The sequence below is a fragment of the Coregonus clupeaformis genome, unplaced genomic scaffold (assembly GCF_020615455.1).
Source record: "Coregonus clupeaformis isolate EN_2021a unplaced genomic scaffold, ASM2061545v1 scaf2195, whole genome shotgun sequence".
NCBI lineage: Eukaryota > Metazoa > Chordata > Actinopteri > Salmoniformes > Salmonidae > Coregonus > Coregonus clupeaformis.
In genome coordinates, this window is record NW_025535649.1 from 47,775 (window position 1) to 70,073 (window position 22,299).

The 22,299-nt window shown below is 42.3% G+C and overlaps 1 protein-coding gene and 1 pseudogene across 1 annotated transcript; one reads left to right on the top strand and one right to left on the bottom strand.

Annotated features, from left to right (window-relative positions):
- Positions 1-1,963: 1,963 nt before the first annotated feature.
- Positions 1,964-7,703, bottom strand: LOC123488343 (rho GTPase-activating protein 27-like). The gene is made up of 2 exons (XM_045219252.1): positions 7,422-7,703; positions 1,964-2,669 (listed from the first exon to the last, which is right to left on the bottom strand). Exon 2 carries the CDS (start codon positions 2,576-2,578, stop codon positions 1,964-1,966), a length of 615 nt encoding a protein of 204 aa, XP_045075187.1. The 5' UTR covers positions 2,579-2,669; positions 7,422-7,703.
- A 10,378-nt stretch (positions 7,704-18,081) lies between these two features.
- LOC123488338 lies at positions 18,082-21,307 on the top strand (annotated as a pseudogene).
- Positions 21,308-22,299: the final 992 nt, after the last annotated feature.

Sequence of the window (22,299 nt, forward strand, 5' to 3'; positions counted from 1 at the left end):
CGAGCAGCCGCACATAAGCCTAAGATCACCACGCGCAATGCCAAGCGCGGGCTGGAGTGGTGTAAAGCTCGCCGCCATTGGAATCTGGAGCGGTGGAAACGCGTTCTCTGGAGTGATGAATCACGCTTCACCATCTGGCAGTCCGACAGACGAATCTGGGTTTGACGGATGCCAGAAGAACCCTACATGCCCCAATGCATAGTGCAAACTGTAAAGTTTGGTGGAAGAGGAATAATGATCTGGGGCTGTTTTTCATGGGTCGGGCTAGGCCCCTTAACTCCAGTGAAGGGAAATCTTAACGCTACTGCATACAATGACATTCTAGATGATTCTATGATTCCAACTTTGTGGCAACAGTTTGGGGAAGGCCCTTTCCTGTTTCAGCATGACAATACCCCTGTGCACAAAGCGAGGTCCATACAGAAATGGTTTGTCGAGATTGGTGTGGAAGAACTTGACTGGCCTGCACAGAGCCCTGACCTCAACCCCATCAAACACATTTGATGAATTGGAACACCGACTGCGAGCCATGCCTAATCGCCCAACATCAGTGCCCGACCTCACTAATGCTCTTGTGGCTGAACGGAAGCAAGTCCCCGCAGCAATGTTCCAACATCTAGTGGAAAGACTTTCCAGAAAAGTGGAGGCTGTTATAGCAGCAAAGACGGGACCAACTCCATATTAATGCCTGTGATATTGGAATGAGTTTCCACATACATTTGGTCATGTAGTGTATGTACATATAACTGGGAATAAAGTACCAGATATAAACAGTAGCAGCAGCGCATGTGATGAGTCTAAAAAGTTAGTGCAAAAAGTGTCAATGCAGATAGTCCGGGTAGCTATTTGGTTAACTATTTAACTAACTATTTAGCAGTCGTTTGGCTTGGGGGGTAGAAGCTGAATATGTGGATGTTGCCAGGAACAACCTTGATTTCCTCAACAACATTTAGTTGCAGACAGTGCCTCCCTGTGGAATCTTAAGCAATAGAGGAAAGAAAATATCCACCATCTGTGAACAGGTTCTTCTGCACCCTGCCCACAGTGTTAATTGTCTGACTTGATATGCTATTCCAACTATTTGTTTGGTCTCGGTAATTGCTATGTACAAAGCCGGTGAGTGTCTGTCTATCTGTCTGCCTTGCTGTATAGCTCGATGGACAACTCCCCCACCCTTCCTCCCATTCTTACTTCCTTGAGACAGACGGTATGGAGCAACTGCCACAAAAGGAGGTCATATTTTTCATTTTTATGTCTGACCGGTGGAGCCTCACAATATGAAAACGTGATATTTTCTAAACAATGTATTCATAAGACAGCTGCAGTTTACCATACAGACTAATCCAACAAGTATCCTATAATAACTAGCCATTTCCTATGGAAGGGCCTGCCAGATATTAAACTTCATGGCATACTAGTACTCTATGAACTGTAAAAGGCCCCATAAAAGCCCCACGTAATGAAGGGCCTCACCTTTAATCAACAGTTATCCTTTCATAGGCACATACATAGTGTGGAGGCAAGACTGTGGCCCCAATGCGATCAAAAAGGCAAACCGCACTGCAGGTTCACTACTTACAACTACTTTTACAGATAATAATTTTTACCTGTGTCTGTGTTGGAGATGGAGAAGTGGGAGCGATAACAGGTGTAGGTTCAGCCACAGCCACAGCAGCAGGACTCACAGTCGGGGCCGTCTCCAATATTATAGGGGATTCATCCAGCTTCAGGTCCAATATGGATTCATAAATATTCTCCTTCGATTCGTCCTCAGGCTCCACACTAGATTTCTCTTCTTCTCCCTCCTCTAGCACCAGAGGAGATTCCGGCTCTTTCAGAGGTTCCTGGTGGGAAATCCCGCCACCGGTGACCTCGGCATCAGGAATGATTGGTGTCTCTACTGGGATGGCCTGGGAGGGCTGGTGGAGGGGGTCAGCTGGGCTGAAGCTGGGGGCTCGGGGGTTCAGGAGAGAGGCTCCTCCACCGACAGGGTGTGGGAGGAGCCGAAGAGCACACCGGAAGCCAGGCTTAATTGCTTCTTGTGTTTGGCACTATCGTTGGCTGTTAAGGGAACCTCAGGGGCAACATAGGAGTGAAGGCCCGGCAGCGAATCGTTAAGCCCGCCGCGCTTGAAAGCCACGGGGGGCGGGTCGTGGAATTCTAAGGGTACGCCGAATGTGGACATGCGGTGCTCAGTCTTCTTATGTCTCTTTGGGGAGCGGAGGCGGATAGTCACCTCATCTCCCGCCCTCGTTTCTGCCCGGTCTGGTACGGAGTGCTTTGGGACTGGCACTGGCACTGGCACAGGAACCGGAACTGGGACCAAATCGGTACTGGGCGGGTCAGCAAAGTCCAGCGGGGATGGGAACTCTGCAGGGAGCTCCTTGACGTATTTAGCAGGTATATAGAAGGGCCTTGCATGCTCGTTCTTGCGCACGTGCCACCAGTGGTCGTTGGTCTTGGCCAGCAGGATGTACCGTTCGTTGGGCTTGATGGACACCAGGCCCCCGTCGCGGCCCGTGTACTCGTACTCAAACTCTACCAGCACCAGCCCCATGCTGCACACCAAGGAAGACATAATGGCAGCGTGGTGGCTGTGGCAGTGTCGGCAGTGGTCACCCACCCCCTCCCTTTCCCTCAAGGTCGGTCAAGGCTCCACTGCAGCCCTCCTAAAGGGAACAAAATAAAACAAAACAAAACAGTTTACTACATTACTCATACTTTACAAAAGTATTGCATTACCTTACTATTCTTGTAAATATACGGTATGTTCTGTACATATACATCTTCATGTTTGTAAACATATACATATTGCAGTACACATGATCTTGTCACTATCAAATGCTAGTATATAACTGTACATGGGAATGTGTACATTAGGTCGTTCCACTTGAAGCACCAACACTACAGAATGTACACACCCTCAGTGTGGTGTTCAGCAAACACGGCAGATCTCTCGATGGCCACGACCCACGCCCATTGTCAACAGATAATATTGAACTTCAAAGATTACCCAGCTGCCAAGTGGCCACACACACACTACCAGTAGATATAATAGTCAACCCCCTATAGCTCCATATTATGACACCACATAGATCACTGCTCGTGACACATCTGTACATCTGTCAATCCAGCGTGACAGTGCCACATGTGGAAATGACATGTCATGATAATGCTCTTCTCCATTTAGAAGTTTTATATAAGTCCTTTAAGGAAGTTGGTTGATATGCATGTCCATTCTAGGGCTTAAAATGTACTATTTTAAGCCCTAAAATGGACAAGTGTTCCAGTCATGAAAAAAGCTGAACATGTCATATGTTCACTTTTAGCTTTCCCTAAACGATTGTTCTGACTATGCCCCAAGATTGTGGTAGCCTGTTAAGCTAAACCCTAGGCATTAGCTTGGGGAGCCAATGTAAGTATTCAGGTCTCTGGCAAGGTTACTCATCGCACAAGCGTAGTCACCTCTTGTTACACTAAATAACTAGTTTGGTAGAGTATGATGTCATTTGGTAGAGAATTATATTTTCATGGTGCTGGTCACTGTAAATATTACAGATATGTCACAGATTGGTGAAAAATCACAGCGCCGGAAGCCTTTCCTAAGCTTTAAACATCCTATAAATACCTTCTGTCTCTCCTCTCTGCGTGTTTGTTTGTCCCAGTCAATCATTTGGATAAGCCTTATTTTCAGGACTTTAATGAATATCTGCATTGCTTGATTTGCGAGCGTGACAGTTTAGTGGTAGTTCCTTCCTCTCTTTGGGCTGGCTGGGCTGGGGCGTACACAAAGAGAGAAGCAGGAAGAAGGAGTGTTGTTCTCAACAACATGCCAAAATATATCATAACACCGACCAGTCCATGGCGGGCCAGACATCATGAAACAGGATGTGCTTGCGATGGAAATCGTCCCTCATCACAGATCTGGGAGCAGCATACCCTACACTAATACCCTAGTACTAACTGTAATCCTTAGGGGTCAAAACTGACCTTAGATCAGCTGAAAGGTCACATGCATGCACATACAATGCACGCACACACGTGTGCATAAACAGACCTCACAAACATTTAGAAAATGCCATTTCTATTCTGACATTTGTGAATTTAATAATAACCTGTTTTGGTCTTGTTTAAGAGTAGCTTAGCGTGACTTGTCAAAGTGAGAACGAGTTGACCTCCCACCTCAAGGCCAACTTAGAGCAGTCAAAACATGTCGTCATAGAAACCAGGTAGATTTAATGGCTTTCTTCATTATTACTAATGACTGACACTCTGCATTATGTTTGCCATTGTGTGCAGGCCCAATATACCAGTAGTCAAACATAATTACAGTGTATTTTAACACTACATAGCATACAGCATGTTCTTTTACAGGTGTCTCCTCTCAATAGATTTGTCTTATGCACCAACTTCTCTTAGAACAACACAGTGCAGCTTGACCAATTCTCATATACCAGTGGAACAATCCATGGAGCACGTCTGCTATTGCTACATCGTGTCTGGTCTGTATTTCTGGTCCAACCTGATTCTACTATGTGATCGGATGTGCTCACTGCTCAGGTATTAACCAGTGACGAAGGACTGACTATCAGAAATAACTCTGGGGAGGGAGAGGGGACAAGGCAGGACTAGTCATGTGATATATCCTTTCTGTTTCTGTCGCTACAGTGGGAGGAAAGAGAGATGAGAGAATTTAGATAAAGGGTAAATGAGAGAAAGAGGGTTTAGAGAGAAAGAGAGAGAGGGGAGAAAGATAGAGAAGGTGAAGAGAGAAAAAATCATGGTGGCCGACTATTCCCTTTATCTCTCTTTACAGTGTAAACACTGGCCCCTTCCAGCTTCACCTCTGCATAGAACCTGTAAGCCACTCCCATCACTCACATCCACCCTAACAACAAAACTGGTTAACAGACTGGATGACTTATTAGATGGACCTCCAGTGCAAGGCAATGCATTTCAATTGAATAACCTACATCATTCCATAGTCATTTTTAGGCCTTGGGGAAGTTTTGTGGAATATCTGTTCAGTCAGACCTACATCTGAAGCAGCGAGCCAACCTCCCTATATCTCTGACAACCTGCTCCAGCATGCCCGAATAGCAGAGTGGGTCCTCTGCAGAGGGTAGAACCACCACAGCCTGACAGAGCAGAGGGAGGAGACAGAGAGAGCGGAACAGCCCAGCCACCGCTTCTACACTGAACAGAGGGAGGGAGCTGGCCCACCAGAATGGCAATCCTGTGGTTTACCAAAGGAACAGAAACCCAAGAAGGGAGCGCTAGCCCGGCTCCAGAGATAAAGCCACACAAACTCACAGTGCCAAGCTCACTGCTCATGTATCAATATCTCATAACATGACATAACAAATAGGGCTTTGTGAAAATGTTCATAGGCTTGAACCAGGGCGCTTTTGTAGATCAAAATAACCTGTTTGACGACTTGAGAACATTTCAGTGACTCCCTCCCTCTGGGAAAGAGAGAAAGAGAGAAGAATGATAGATATGCTCAATGCAGTGATTCATCATGTCAGTGCAAGTCAGAAAATAGTTCCAATCCAGGCAAACAACTTTTGGGGGGTATCAAAACGTTCCCAAAATGTTTATAAAATGTTTTCAGAACAGATTTTGTACATTGTTCTTGCCTTTCACTGTACCGTTTCAATGGACATCGCACACATGCATTTATTACTTGCAATGTACAATGTTTTCACAACTTTATCAAGTGTGATTGTAGACTTTTTGTGTTCAGAAAGTGCCTGTTGTAGTGTTAATGTTTTAACATTGGCTCAAAACCTTACAAGAACATGAAATAACAAATATCTAACACTTAACGAACATCCTCTGTTTGCTGGGTTGGTATCTGTGCTAGTGAGGAACACCCTCCAACTCAAAAGGGCTGGTGAAAAGGGAGAACAATTGGAGGAGGCAGATCCCATTCAGCCTGTGTTTAAATACGGAAACCTCTCTTTTTCCTCTGGTTGGGCTCCCTTTGACCTCGCTCAGTGTCTCTGGTTCCAGGCAGGATGTCCAGGATGGAAAAGAGTCAGGCTGTGCTGCTTAGCTTACCCCTGCAAATGTGGGACACCTCTGAACTGTGGTGCTCCACACTCCCAGGCCTCGACACTAAACCTCATTCCAAATTTAGCACTGCTCTCTATTCTCTAATTTTCTTAACCTTTCAATCATGGTATGCTGAGCTCAAGGCAGAACAATGGCACATAATCTTAGAGCGTTAAGGATTCAGGAGAAAAACAGTGATGGTGGTTAACGCAACCACAATGTAGTCACATAACCAATATGAACCAATGGTTCATTTCTGCCATTCTAAAATTCACCAAAACACCTGAACAAGGTGGTGGTGTTGGAGTGTGTATTTGAGAGACAGAGAAGTGTCTCAGTAGGAGAGAGGGTGGATCTGCTGGAATGTGCCCTGTACATATGTAGGATCTTTATTTGACCTATATTGTCACAGCAAATGAATCCTGCAGCAACAGGATTTGAATGTTTAGTCCATAATGTTGCCTGATCTGTGGTTATGCTATTAGCTGGCCAAAAGTAGGCTACATGAAAAGTCCAATACTGTTAAAACAACCTTGTGTAAGAGTGTGTGTTTTCAGTGAATGTATGTAAAGCTCATCTGCATTTCCTGCAGTGCAGGAAAACTCTCAGCAACAAAAGAGGGATACAAATTAAGATCCCGCGGTACTCCCCTCTTTCCCTCCACACACACCTCAACCAGGCAGGGGCAGGAATGTAGTTTGAGCGCTACAGGGACACATACACTCTATATGTTCCTGTCCTGTAAACACACCCAACAACACACTCAACAACACACTCAACAACACACTCAACAACACACAAAGCAGAGAAAGAGAGGAATATAAAGGGACACCTATACTATCTCTGAATGTATGGCTGTCGTAAAATCAAAGGCTGAGATTAGCCACAGGAAGCGATGGAAAATGTAACCTGAAAGTGAATATTTATATATGGATATGAATCATGACCACTGGGGTGTTGACCCAACAACACAAGATCATTCTCAGAGATCAACATGTGACACAATCGTAATTTTCCTGAGTGATTCGCATGTGACAGAATCACAACAGCCATGGTGAACGTTCACCCTTTCAATAAGCATGTGATTGGTCAAACACAGACAACAACAGCCAAACAACAGTCACACACTGTGCATCTAACGTTTTCATACATTCTAATAAGAGCCCTCGCACTTGGCTTGTTAAAGAAAAGGTCCCACTTCCCTACAGAACCTTCAAACAACATTTCTGTGGGAAGGCATCTGTCCACCCCTTGCCATAGCTTAAAGAAACACAGCATACACTTTTGGGTAACAAGGTTTGATAAGGTACAACAATCACCACATAAATAAGTTGTCTATTAAAAGGTTTTTGCAGAAAATTTACCTGGAGCAAGAGGACAGCAGAACCATCCTATAGCCTGTGTTCCCAGCTCCCACGGTTTCTTCAGCAGAGTCCCAGATCTCAATAACAGGTTGCTCTGTTCTCTCTTTCACTCTTTTCTTCTCACTGATCCCGCCTTGCCCTCTCCTTCTTCTTCCTCTGGCCGGCCCCCCACTCCCCTCCTCCGCTTTCTGTCTTTTCACCTGGGGCTGAAAGGTTCCAGCTCTGGTTGGAGGAGCTCAGGGCAGTGTGTGTGTGAGGGAGAGTGCTCTTTGAGTGTGTGCCGGTCTCAGCTTGCCTGCCTCTTCTGTCTGCATTCATTTCCTGTTCTAGCGACACATCCCCGCTTCAGAGAAGTGAGAGGCAGAGCGACAGAGAGAGAGAGAGAGAGAGAGAGAGAGAGAGAGAGAGAGAGAGAGAGAGAGAGAGAGAGAGAGAGAGAGAGAGAGAGAGAGAGAGAGAGAGAGAGAGAGAGAGAGAGAGAGAGAGAGCACTGGGTGGGGGGTCTAGGTGTGGGCAGACAGAGGGGGCACTGGGAGGGCAGCCAGTCTCTCATTCACAAGTCTTTGAAGTATTCTGATTGAATAGATAGAGAAAGCCATATGAAAGACTGACTGCAATGAGCTATTATCGACAACAGCATTTAAATGATTGAAAAATGGCAAAGTTAATTTGGTAAAAATGATTTGAGGATGTAGACAGTTAGATGTCTTAATACAGTTGTAGAATGAGTGCTGAAAGCATTAAACAACAGATTTTGTCAATCCAAGAACAATAAATTGTATAATGATAAATAGATAATCATGAAATTCTGTGTCAGTTGGCAAAACAATATCAACAGAAATGCCCCTATAAATTCTCTATTTTATCCTAGGGGAAACATTAATTTAGTGTGTGAGCCAAATAAAGTGATTTAGGTTATAAGTGAACACAATGTAGCCAACTTAGTTTTCTTTCCTGTGGGAGGCAGCAAAATGATTCTGCATCATCTGACTCTGAGTTTGTATTGTGTTCATAGCTGCAGGAAGTAGGGGTGCTGAGGGTGCTGCAGCACCCCTTGAAAAATGTGAATAAAAAATATATATATAATAATACATTTTTATTTTTGAAAAAATATTATTTCACAAAAGTAGTGCACTCGGCCTTTAACAGTCCCAAACTAATTCCAGCAGCTGTGGTTGAGTGACATCAGGCTAGGTAGTGTAGTAAGACACATGACTAATGGACAAGAGACTATACACACACAGTCAGCGACTCAGGCTTGAGGACTGGGATGCCCATCAAAATAGAAACCTTGCAGATGGAGCATGGAGCTAAAAAAATACATAAGTAGTTTCCAGGGGTGACATTAATTCATACCAAACAATGATTCACACACATAAGGGCTCAATTGGTATTGCCATAGAACCGCTATCATTCCCTTTTTATTTCCTATTGGAAAAAGCATTGGCGTCTAGTGGCCGTTTTTGTCATTGCATGAAAGTGGTTGCTGTCTGTTTTCAACAGTAACAAATGTATCAAGCAAACAAGCTTCCTGTAAAAACTGCAACAGTATCACCCCTTTAAGCTCCGTTATGCCTCGCTAAGCATTAGTGTTGTAGCTAGCTAAGTAAAAGCAGCATATTGTTGTATTGTATGTTAGCAACTATTTATGTATTATTTGGGCTCCCGAGTGGCGCAGCAGTCTAAGGCACTGCATCTCAGTGCTAGAGGCGTCACTACAGACCCTGGTTTGATTCCAGGCTGTATCACAATCCGGCCGTGATTGGGAGTCCCATAGGGCGGCGCACAATTGGCTTAGCATCGTCCGGGGTGTCTGTAATAAATGTAAATGTCTGTAATTAACTGAGCTGATGTTTATATAAACCATAACTTTCTGCAAGATGCTAGCTAGCTAGTCTGTCTAGCAAGTAACTGTCTGTTTTTTTGTTTGTTTTTTTAGGGGGTAGATCAGCTTAATATTGCAGATAGATTGTAACTTCCATCAATGTAATTGTCTGCATCACTTCCAATCCCCCATGTTTTAATATATATATATATATATATATATATATATATATATATATACATATATACACACATACATACATATACATATATATATATATATACATACACATACACACATACATACACAGATACATATACATATACACACATACAGTTGGGGGAAAAAAGTATTTAGTCAGCCACCAATTGTGCAAGTTCTCCCACTTAAAAAGATGAGAGAGGCCTGTAATTTTCATCATAGGTACACGTCAACTATGACAGACAAATTGAGGAAAGAAAATCCAGAAAATCACATTGTAGGATTTTTAATGAATTTATTTGCAAATTATGGTGGAAAATAAGTATTTGGTCACCTACAAACAAGCAAGATTTCTGGCTCTCACAGACCTGTAACTTCTTCTTTAAGAGGCTCCTCTGTCCTCCACTCGTTACCTGTATTAATGGCACCTGTTTGAACTTGTTATCAGTATAAAAGACACCTGTCCACAACCTCAAAAAGTCACACTCCAAACTCCACTATGGCCAAGACCAAAGAGCTGTCAAAGGACACCAGACACAAAATTGTAGACCTGCACCAGGCTGGGAAGACTGAATCTGCAATAGGTAAGCAGCTTGGTTTGAAGAAATCAACTGTGGGAGCAATTATTAGGAAATGGAAGACATACAAGACCACTGATAATCTCCCTCGATCTGGGGCTCCACGCAAGATCTCACCCCGTGGGGTCAAAATGATCACAAGAACGGTGAGCAAAAATTCCAGAACCACACGGGGGGACCTAGTGAATGACCTGCAGAGAGCTGGGACCAAAGTAACAAAGCCCACCATCAGTAACACACTACGCCGCCAGGACTCAAATCCTGCAGTGCTAGACGTGTCCCCTGCTATAGCCAGTACATGTCCAGGCCCGTCTGAAGTTTGCTAGAGTGCATTTGGATGATCCAGAAGAGGATTGGGAGAATGTCATATGGTCAGATGAAACCAAAATATAACTTTTTTGGTAAAAACTCAACTCGTCGTGTTTGGAGGACAAAGAATGCTGAGTTGCATCCAAAGAACACCATACCTACTGTGAAGCATGGGGGTGGAAACATCATGCTTTGGGGCTGTTTTTCTGCAAAGGGACCAGGACGACTGATCCGTGTAAAGGAAAGAATTAATGGGGCCATGTATCGTGAGATTTTGAGTGAAAACCTCCTTCAATCAGCAAGGGCATTGAAGATGAAACGTGGCTGGGTCTTTCAGCATGACAATGATCCCAAACACACCGACCGGGCAACGAAGGAGTGGCTTCGTAAGAAGCATTTCAAGGTCCTGGAGTGGCCTAGCCAGTCTCCAGATCTCAACTCCATAGAAAATCTTTGGATTTTTTTTTCTCATTTTGTCTGTCATAGTTTACGTGTACCTATGATGAAAATTACAGGCCTCTCTCATCTTTTTAAGTGGGAGAACTTGCACAATTGGTGGCTGACTAAATACTTTTTTTCCCCACTGTACACACCCACATACATACATACATACACATACATATCCTTTAAAAAAAGTATTACTTTCCAACCCCGCCACCCTTTCCCCCCTTGGAGTAAACTAGTGAACAACAACGCCTAGGCCTCTACTTCCAGCCCATACCCACTATCTACATTTTATGGACACAGTCAATTTTACAATAATTACATTTTGTTTGTTCTTTCTCCTGAACTTCTTCTACTCTCAACCTCTCCGATCATTTTCATGATGTCCATCCGGTTTGCTTCTATATGCCATATCTTTCTAACTGTGCTCCTTCACAAAAGCTCCCAACCTACAACCCATACACTTATTATGGACACAGCGTGCCTACATTATTAGTTATCTTGTTATTTGTTATTAGTCCCATCCTTCAATCCCATTCAACACCTCCCATCTATATTTTAACACCATCCATATAGGATTTCTATTTGCATATATATTTCAACTGTACTGTGATGTCTTACAAAAGTTCTGAACCTTTCTATTCTCATTGTTTCTACAGATTGTAAATTGAAAATAAACATTTTTGCTAATAGTATTATTATGTTATTGATCGATTGACTATGACTTTTCAGATCACCCAGTAGTGCTATCTGCAGGTTAGCTCCAGGTAAATATTGCAATCCTTTAGCCATTCCTGGACCTGTGTCCAAAAACAAGCTACAAATGGACAGTACCAAAACAAATGATCCAATTATTCTGTCTCTTCGCAGCAAAATCTGCAGAGCTGGGAAGATTGTATCCCCCATATAAATAACATTATATTGGTAGCAAGAATTTTATATAATAATTTAAATTGAAAGATTCTAAGTTTTGAATCCGGTGTCGTTTTGCGTATCAGTTCATAAACACTATGCCATGGGATCGGTACGTCAAAATCTCTTCCCAACTATTTTGCAATCTACAGTGAGGGAAAAAAGTATTTGATCCCCTGCTGATTTTGTACGTTGCCCACTGACAAAGACATGATCAGTCTATAATTTTAATGGTAGGTTTATTTGAACAGTGAGAGACAGAATAACAACAAAAAAATCCAGAAAAAACGCATGTAAAACATTTATAAATTGATTTGCATTTTAATAAGGGAAATAAGTATTTGACCTCTCTGCAAACATGACTTAGTACTTGGTGGCAAAACCCTTGTTGGCAATCACAGAGGTCAGACGTTTCTTGTAGTTGGCCACCAGGTTTGCACACATCTCAGGAGGGATTTTGTCCCACTCCTCTTGGCAGATCTTCTCCAAGTCATTAAGGTTTCGAGCCTGACGTTTGGCAACTCGAACCTTCAGCTCCCTCCACAGATTTTCTATGGGATTAAGGTCTGGAGACTGGCTAGGAAACTCCAGGACCTTAATGTGCTTCTTCTTGAGCCACTCCTTTGTTGCCTTGGCCGTGTGTTTTGGGTCATTGTCATGCTGGAATACCCATCCACGACCCATTTTCAATGCCCTGGCTGAGGGAAGGAGGTTCTCACCCAAGATTTGACGGTACATGGCCCCGTCCATCGTCCCTTTGATGCGGTGAAGTTGTCCTGTCCCCTTAGCAGAAAAACACACCCAAAGCATAATGTTTCCACCTCCATGTTTGACGGTGGGGATGGTGTTCTTGGGGTCATAGGCAGCATTCCTCCTCCTCCAAACACGGCGAGTTGAGTTGATGCCAAAGAGCTCAATTTTGGTCTCATCTGACCACAACACTTTCACCCAGTTCTCCTCTGAATCATTCAGATGTTCATTGGCAAACTTCAGACGGGCCTGTATATGTGCTTTCTTGAGCAGGGGACCTTGCGGGCGCTGCAGTTACCAATTGTTTTCTTGGTGGCTATGGTCCCAGCTGCCTTGAGATCATTGACAAGATCCTCCCGTGTAGTTATGGGCTGATTCCTCACCGTTCTCATGATCATTGCAACTCCACGAGGTGAGATCTTGCATGGAGCCCCAGGCCGAGGGAGATTGACAGTTATTTCGTGTTTCTTCCATTTTGTGATTAATCGCACCAACTGTTGTCACCTTCTCACCAAGCTGCTTGGCGATGGTCTTGTAGCCCATTCCATCCTTGTGTAGGTCTACAATCTTGTCCCTGACATCCTTGGAGAGCTCTTTGGTCTTGGCAATGGTGGAGAGTTTGGAATCTGATTGATTGATTGCTTCTGTGGACAGGTGTTTTTTATACAGGTAACAAACTGAGATTAGGAGCACTCCCTTTAAGAGTTGTGCTCCTAATCTCAGCTCGTTACCTGTATAAAAGACACCTGGGAGCCAGAAATCTTTCTGATTGAGAGGGGGTCAAATACTTATTTCCCTCATTAAAATGCAAATCAATTTCTAACATTTTTTACATGCGTTTTTCTGGATTTTGTTGTTGTTATTCTGTCTGTCACTGTTCAAATAAACCTACCATTCAAATTATAGACTGATCATTTCTTTGTCAGTGGGCAAACGTACAAAATCAGCAGGGGATCAAATACTTTTTCCTTCACTGTATATGGGATGGTTGTCAAACCTTTGGTCCTTAAATGAAACTGATATACATTTTATTTATCACAGTTTTCCTTAACCAATTATGTTCTTTAATGCAAGGCCGACAGACAAGTTCCTTACTTTCTCCTCCTTCCACTTTCCTCTACCATTTTTGCGGTAAGGCTGCAATTATTTGGTTGTAATTTTGGGTAGAGCAGACATTTCCATATGTTTTTGTTAGCTGCATGTGCGATATAACTCCACCAGTCCTACTGATGATATAATTTACAAAGATTATACCTTTTTTAAACATTTTGTCAAAAAAAAAAGTTTTTTTTTCAATTAGTATATTTGATTTTAACCACAATATTTGTTGCATTATTTGTTCTGTCGTTTCTGGAGGATTAAATTGAAATTGCAACCAACTTTCTATGGCTTGTTTTAGAAATAGTGATATCTGGGAGATGATTTCCTTTTCAAATAACTGAAAGTGAGTGGTTGTAATGTTAGCGTAGCTCCATCATGGAGATTGTATTGTCATTATTTTTAAGCAAAGCATTGTTTTTTCTCTGTATTGTTTTCACAGTTCACAAATTTGACCAGTAAAGCCATGTGGATTTTATTGGGATAAGCTGCCTGTCTAACTGTTAAGAAACACAGTGAGGACAGAACAAGTATATTTTTCCACAGTTTCACAACTGCTAGCTATAATACTCTCAATCTCATGCCAAAGGACAAGGGTGATCTCATTTCACTACATCCCATATCATTACAGCACTACATAAATAACTCATGCCTCAACTCCACTATTGTCATAAATATGCCAACTTTGATTAATTATTTCTCAATTATGCTTTTAGATACTAATGTCAAATATGTCAACAATCCTTCCTCCAAAGGACTATTCTATGGACTACATTTCGTGAAAATCACCAAAATATTTGTTTCTCTGGGTTTCGTGAGGAATCACTATTTCACCCTAGCCAAAACCTCCCTCCTAGGTAACATCATCCACTCCCTCCATGTCTCCCTCCTACATGATGTCTTCCCCATCCTCACTCCTTTGCTACTGTTAGCCTATTACTCCAACTCTACTATCCTTCTCCCCTCTCACCCAGACCACATCCTTATTCTTCCTATCAACACCTGCTATAATTATCCTCCCTCTCACAAAGATAAATTCCTGAAATGGCTTCAAAGATATGCAGGCAATATCGCTTTTGCTCATAATACAGATACTTTTTGATGGCAAGTGTCTAATTAATTGTGCGCCTTGTGTGTAGTTCTGTTCTCTTTCATTTTGTTCTCACTAAAGATAGGCTTCGCCTCTCTCCTCTGTCTTCACCAATAATGTACACTACATGACCAAAAGTATGTGGACACCTGTTCGGCGAACATCTCATTGCAAAATCATGGGCATTAATATGGAGTTGGTCCCCCCTTTGCTGCTATAACAGCCTTCACTCTTCTGGGAAGGCTTTCCACTATATGTTGGAACATTCCTGCAGGGACTTGCTTCCATTCAGCCACAAGAGCATTAGTGAGGTCGGGCACTGATGTTGAGCGATTAGGCCTGGCTCGCAGTCGGCGTTCCAATTCATCCCAAAGGTGTTTGATGGAGTTGAGGTCAGGGTTCTGTGCAGGCCAGTCAAGTTCTTCTCGACAAACCATTTCTGTATAGACCTCGCTTTGTGCACGGGGCATTGTCATGCTGAAACAGGAAAGGGCCTTCGCCAAACTGTTGCCACAAAGCTGGAAGCATAGAATCGTCGAAAATGTAATTGTATGCTGTAGTGTTTAGATTTCCATTGACTGGAACAGCCCCAGACCATTATTCCTCTTCCACCAAATGTACAGTTGGCACTATGCATTCGGGCAGGTAGCCAGTAGTGGAAAAAGTACCCAATTGTTATAATTGAGTAAAAGTAAAGTTACCTAAATAGAAAATGACTCAAGTAAAAGTGAAAGTCACCCAGTAAAATACTACTTGAGTAAAAGTCTAAAAGTATTTGGTTTTAAATATACTTAAGTATCAAAAATAAATGTAATTTATAAAATATACTTAAGTATCAAGAGTAAAAGTATAAATCATTTCAAATTCCTTATATAAAGCAAACCAGATGGCATCATTTTCTTGTATTTTATTTATTTACGGATAGCCAGGGGCACACTCCAACACTCAGACATAATTTACTAACAAAGCATGTGTTTAGTGAGTCCACCAGATCAGAGGCTGTAGGGATGACCAGGGATGTTCTCTTGATAAGTGTGTGAATTAGACCATTTTATTGTCCTGCTAAGCATTTTAAAATGTAATGAGTACTTTTGGGTGTCAGGGAAAATGTATGGAGGGAAAATGTATGGAGTAAAAAAGTACATTATTTTCTTTAGGAATGTAGTGAAGTCAAAGTAAAAGAAGTCAAAAATATAAACAGTAAAGTAAAGTACAGATATCCCAAAAACGACTTAAGTAGTACTTTCAAGTATTTTTACTTAAGTACTTTACACCACTGCAGGTAGCATTGTCCTGGCATCCGCTAAACCCAGATTCGTCCATTGGACTGCCAGATGGTGAAGCATGAACTGATTTGTTGGAAAGGTGGCATCCTATGACTGCGCCACGTTGAAAGTCATTGAGCTCTTCAGTAAGGCCATTCTACTGCCAGTGTTTTTCTATGTGGCTGTGTTCTCGATTTGAAACACCTGTCAGCAACGGGTGTGGCTGAAATAGCCGAATCCACTAATACTTTTGTATATATAGTGTATATGTGTGAAAATGTATGCACTCACTAACTGTAAGTCGCTCTGGATAAGAGCGTCTGCTAAATGACTAAAATCTATATAAAACCTGGATTGCTAATGCTTTGTATTGGCCATTGAGAGGCTTTGGAGCCATATTGGCACTCACTAGTAGGCGCAGTCCTCCAGGAATTAATGGAATTCTACAGTATTTCAATTAAATGTTTCAAGGACAAAAGTACATGTATTTAAGTATTACATGTATTTAAGTAAAATGTTTTTTATATTTTTTTTTACAAACGTTTAGCTCACATAATATAATTTTTAAGTATGCATTAAGGTGTCTGAAATATAATAATGTAGACATCAACAAATGCTTTTATATAGCTCCCAAAATATATTTTAAAAAAGTAAAATTGAAGAGTACCAAGATGGCTTAGCGGTGTCTTCAATACAGCGCCCCCTGTCAGTCATCCAAGGGTTATACACAAAATTGGTTTTGACGAATGGAAAACGGAGCAAAGTAGGGTACAGTGAAGAGAATGACACTTCGTATCTAGTAGGAGTATGGTTTGTTAGTAAGGAGCAGCTGGGCAGAGTAACAATCTTGAAGAAACCATTTGAGTTATCCAAACTGGTGGAGAGAGTGCTGGGTAAAGTGAAGATGTGAGGATCACGAGAGGTGGGGTTGTTTAGATTTTTAGTGATTCTGCGGATCAGAAGGAACGTGACGTTGTGTCTTAATCGATTTGATAAGTTTGAAGTGTTGTGTGTGTAGCTTCGGAACAGGGCACCCGTTAAGGGGGTTATATCTGGCGTTTCGTGGGAAATTGATTTGGAAGAGATTACAAATATTCCTGGAGGGATTGAAGCACGTCGGATGAATCGAGTGGTGAATAGGGAAAAAGTGAAGAGTTTCTGACAGTTTCTGTTTTTTGAAATGGAGTCTCTCCCTAATGAAGTGCGGTTAGGGAATATTAACTACAGAGTTAGAGCATTTATCCCAAGAGCAATGCAGTGTGAACATTGTAAAGATTTTGGTCATGTAGAAAGGGTTTGCAGAAGGGAGAAGCCGAGATGTACAACATGTGGAAAAGATCATATTATGTGTTATAAAAGTGAAGAAAATGTGACATGTTGTAATTGCGGTGGGAATCATGAAGCAACGTCTTCTGAATGCCCCACAAGGGTAAAGAAGAATGAGGTGGCCAAAGTCAGGGTTGTACAGAGCATTTCATATGCAGAAGCTGTGAAAAAGGGGTTGAGGGTTTGAATGTTGCACCAGAAGAGTCCATGGTAGTGGATAGGCCTTCACTGCAGGCTGCAGGGGTTGTCTTACACCAAGAGGATCCTGACATTTTAAAGGTTAAAAAGGTGGACTTTGTGGCTTTTATCGCAATCGTGATAAATTGCACTGCCAAGGTGGAGAAAAGATCTAGGAAGATTGAAATCATTGTGATTGCGGCAGAGCGGTTCCTGGAGTTGAAAGATTTCACAGCAAAGGAGTAACATGGAATATTAGCAAAAGCCGACCACCTTCTCAGGTACTAGAGAGAACTAAAAGAAAGATAAAGTGTGATTATTATAATTTTTTTTGGCAATGTACTATTTTTATTAGGGTGGATTGTTAGAATCACTTAAGTATGGATTTATTTATTTTACATTTTATTTTGGTTTCAAACCGTCCAGTTGGCGGCGGCAATGCAACTTTTGGATGTAGACCGCCATAAAACCCACAGAAGAAGAAGATTTGGTCTTTACCCCCTTAAATGTTCCACGTGTGACACCTTACATTCATGACTGGACAATTAGCAAATAATTGCACATGAAGTTGCACAATGTTTTCATTTTGAACGCAGAGACGCTCTAGTAGTTGTTTATGACCACCACATGTAGGCTGTTGTCACCAACACCAGAGGGCGATATAGGCTAAATCGACCGGACGTTAAATATCTATGGTATGTCTCCGGAACTTTATATCCCATGATTCCTTTTTCCGTCGTCCTCTTTCCTTTTGCAGCAATGTCTAAGAGAGGTAAGAGACTTGCTAAGGAATATCCACATTCATCTACCCGTTTGCCGAATGTCTAACATGGAAAATAATGTTATTTGGATAATGGTCGTTTTATGAATAATTGTCATTCATATTGGCTTGAAAATGTGAAGGACTGAGTATTATTCAAAGGGATGATTTTAGGCGCTTGTTACGGAAGCCATGTTTGCTGTCACCGCTGATTAGCTTTTGGCTTGTTAACTAAAATACATTAACTGGTGAGCGTATGCTCTAAGCCCTCACGTATAAACACATTTGCCATTCCAGTACAATGCCCAACAAATGTGTGGCAAGTGAACTTGTGTGAGTGGTGTTATAACTGGTGCTTGTTAGCATAGCGTTCTCTGACTAAGAGCAGGCATTACTGCGAATCATGCATGGACACCGCTGAAGCCCTAGGCTGACTAACGTTCGCTACTGTAGGTACGTGTGAAGTCTTCTCAATGATTTCCCCTGCTAGCCAAATTGAGCCACGGTGTATTGCTTTTTATCTTCAAATAGGGGGATTCTTCCTCCAAAACATTGAACCAAAGCTACTGATTTAATCTAATTGAACGTTAGTTTCCTCCAACTCGTCCCAGGCCATGCAAATAACTAGCTAGCTATCACCTTACAGCAGTCTACTCACAACTAGCTGGCCAATTAATTTGCAAGCTACCCTGGTTGGGGGCATTAGACAAGGGGTAGAACTGTCAAAATGGGATGCCTTTTTGTAGTGCAAACAGTAACGTTAGCTCAATTGGTAGAGCATGGCGCCTGTAACGCCAGGGTAGTGGGTTCGATCCCGGGACCACCCATACGTAAAATGTATGCACACATGACTAAGTCGCTTTGGATAAAAGCGTCTGCTAAATTGCATATTAAAAGTATGGAGTCACTCCTAATCTTGAGGCCTTATGGTTTGGTTGTGTGGTGACTTGTATAATTCCTCCCACATAGTGCTGTAGCTGCATGTTCTTGGCAGTAGTTTTAATCTGAAAAGAAAATGACTAAATGTGAAGTTGAACCCCTTTCAAAAGCACTTGCTTTGTCTGGTCAGTAGCTGGGTGAGTTGTCGAAGAAGGGTATAGTAATCATCACTGGTGGGTGAGATGGCAGTCACCTGTACTGAACAATCTCAATCCGTGATGGAACAACTTGGATAATCTTTGCCTGATTATAGCAGTGTGCTTTCAGTCTCAGCACCATGTAATGTTTACTTCAATTGAATCTCTTCTCTTGTTCAGGACGTGGTGGGTCATCTGGGGCGAAGTTTCGCATCTCGCTGGGTCTCCCAGTGGGTGCTGTCGTCAACTGCGCTGACAACACGGGTATGTTACACTCAGATCTGTTAGAATATATATATCCCTTAAAAAAGCACTTGCTTTGTCTGGTCAGTAGCTCGGTGAGTTGTCGAAAAGGGTATAGAAAGATCATCACTGTGGGTGAGATGGCAGTCTCATGTTGGCTGACCAATCTCAATCAGTGATGGGACATTTCATGTATTTCAACCTTGTCTTGAAATAGCCTACAAGGATCTGTACCTTGAATCAAGCCTGGGCAGTGGAACCATCTGTCATATATTCACCATATTCTTCCCCCTTTCTCACCAGGTGCCAAGAACCTGTACATCATCTCTGTCAAGGGCATCAAGGGGACGTCTGAACCGTCTGCCCGCTGCTGGTGTGGGTGACATGGTCATGGCCACCGTCAAGAAAGGCAAGCCAGAACTCAGAAAAAAGGTGAGTGTTCTGCATTATGTATTCAATTACTAGAATAGGATGAATGACGTCACTATATAATGCTTGAACTGAGACTAGCTAATTAATAGATTATGGCGGTTTGACAATTGGCATAGTAATTTGATTGCTCTTTTAAAATGACTTGTCGGTTTACATTTTAGTCATTTAGCAGATGCTCTTATGAGTGCATACATTTTCATACTGGCCACCCGTGGGAAACGAACCCACAACCCTGGCGTTGCAAGTGCCATGCTCTACCAACTGAGCTACAGGTGTTTTCACCACAGTGGTAGTCCCAGACCAATCGTTTAACTGAAGGTAGAAAATCAACAGTGCGGAGATGCGAGTTATGGCAGAATAACTTCCATAATCTGTCAGGTAGCTGCATTCTGATAGTCTTCCTCTTTCCCACAGTGCATCCTGCGGTTGTGATACGGCAGCGGAAGTCGTATCGGCGAAAGGATGGCGTGTTTCTCTACTTTGAAGACAATGCAGGGGTCATAGTGAATGTGAAAGGAGAAATGAAAGGTGCGTTGGGATTTTGAGTTTTTGGTCCCCCATACCAAGTCATGAAGGTTCTTCAAGCCTCTTCATAATGATGTTTGGCTGGGCTTCTTTGAGTGCATTTCAAATTCTGGATGTTGATTTTGACACTCTATATTGCTAAATATAAATGACACCCCCTTCAAAAGCACTTGCTTTGTCTGGTCAGTAGCTGGGTGAGTTGTCGAAGAAGGGTATAGTAATCATCACTGTGGGTGAGATGGCAGTCTCATTTTGGCTGACCAATCTCAATCAGTGATGGGACATTTGTGTTCACTGGATAGTGGTCATCCTTGGAATACATTTAGATATAGTGACATAATGGGGGTAGTGTGATTCTCTACCTTTCTCCTGGAAGTGTGTACGTCCTCACTCAGTCATTGATTAAAAAAGATTGGTAGAGAATCTGACTGCAACATGTCATATTTTGGTGTTACAATGCCATGTGAGGTTATTTTGTAGGTAACGTTATAGGAATTTACCTGGAAACGATAGTGATTTTGTTTGTCAGCAACCAAAGTAAAGTGTGGATGTTGAAATCAAGACAATGCAGTCAAATCGAGTCTGGAGTTTTCTTGTGGATGCATGAGTTACATAATAGTTAGTTCACATTGTAAGTGGCAGGTCTACAAACAGTGAAATGTTACTGCACTGATGCAAGGCCAAAGGCATGTTGTCCCTATTATCTCATTTTTGTTGTGGGCTAAATTTCTGTCTTCTGTTTCACAGGTTCAGCCATCACAGGACCCGTGGCCAAGGAATGCCAGACCTGTGGCCCAGGATTGCTTCAAATGCTGGCAGCATAGCATGATCCTTGACCCTGGCTTGTTGTTTTCAATAAAAACCGTTGTTAAGTCTGTCAGTGTTCTGTCTGCAAGATCCCAAGGCAGTGTCCAACTATACAGTATCTACTGTATACATCTGTTTAGTCTCACTGTAAGAACAGGAGCACATTCACCAATATTGTCACCAGCAATTTTTTTTCTCCAAGTCGGCCAGTGAATTGTGGTTCACATCATGATATATTTGATAACTTGTCAATGTTAATGGATGACTAAATTCATGGACAGCAGATGTCAATTATTTATGAAGAATTGATCTTCACGGCTGAAAATACAAATCCATATTGCAGGAGGTTGCTCATCTAAAAGCCAAAATGAAGTTTGCGTTGAGGGATATGATGAATGGGACACCTTTTCAAGAGCTGTGAGATCTGATGTAGTCCTGTTCCGTGCAGCAAGCACTTCCATGTTTTTGATTTAACTAACCTGAAGACCAGGTGTGTGTTGAATTTAGGCAATCACTGAACTGATCAATTGGCTCAGTTGGTCAGGTGTGGTACCTAGTTGGAACAAAATCCTGCAGTACTTCTGGCACTCCAGGAACAGGGTTACTTACCCCCTGGTGTAGGCGCTTGCCTGCATGTAAACAAGGATAAGGATAGAACATTGTCAATCATTCAACTGGGTCCTTATCAAGTGTCTCTGTGGAGTGTTGATCTAGGCTAGGGTCAGGGCCCCTTGTCCATGTAATCTTATTCATTGTGATCTATTTAAGGCAAAACTGATCCTAAATTGTCACTCCAATCTGAGACACTTGATACATACGGTTCCTGATCTTTATTTGATAATATGCTCTTCAAAACTACACTTAATAGAACCACAAGTACATTTACATACAGAACATTTGGAAAGGGTACATTTCCATTTTAGCGTTAGAACAATTCTAGAAGGATATCAATAAGTTATTAAAGAAACTAACACTGGTCAAAGAGAAACATACAGAGCAAAGTTAATGTGCACGAATGAACGCCGTAAACCTGAGATTAATAGAAGGGTGAATGTTGCAA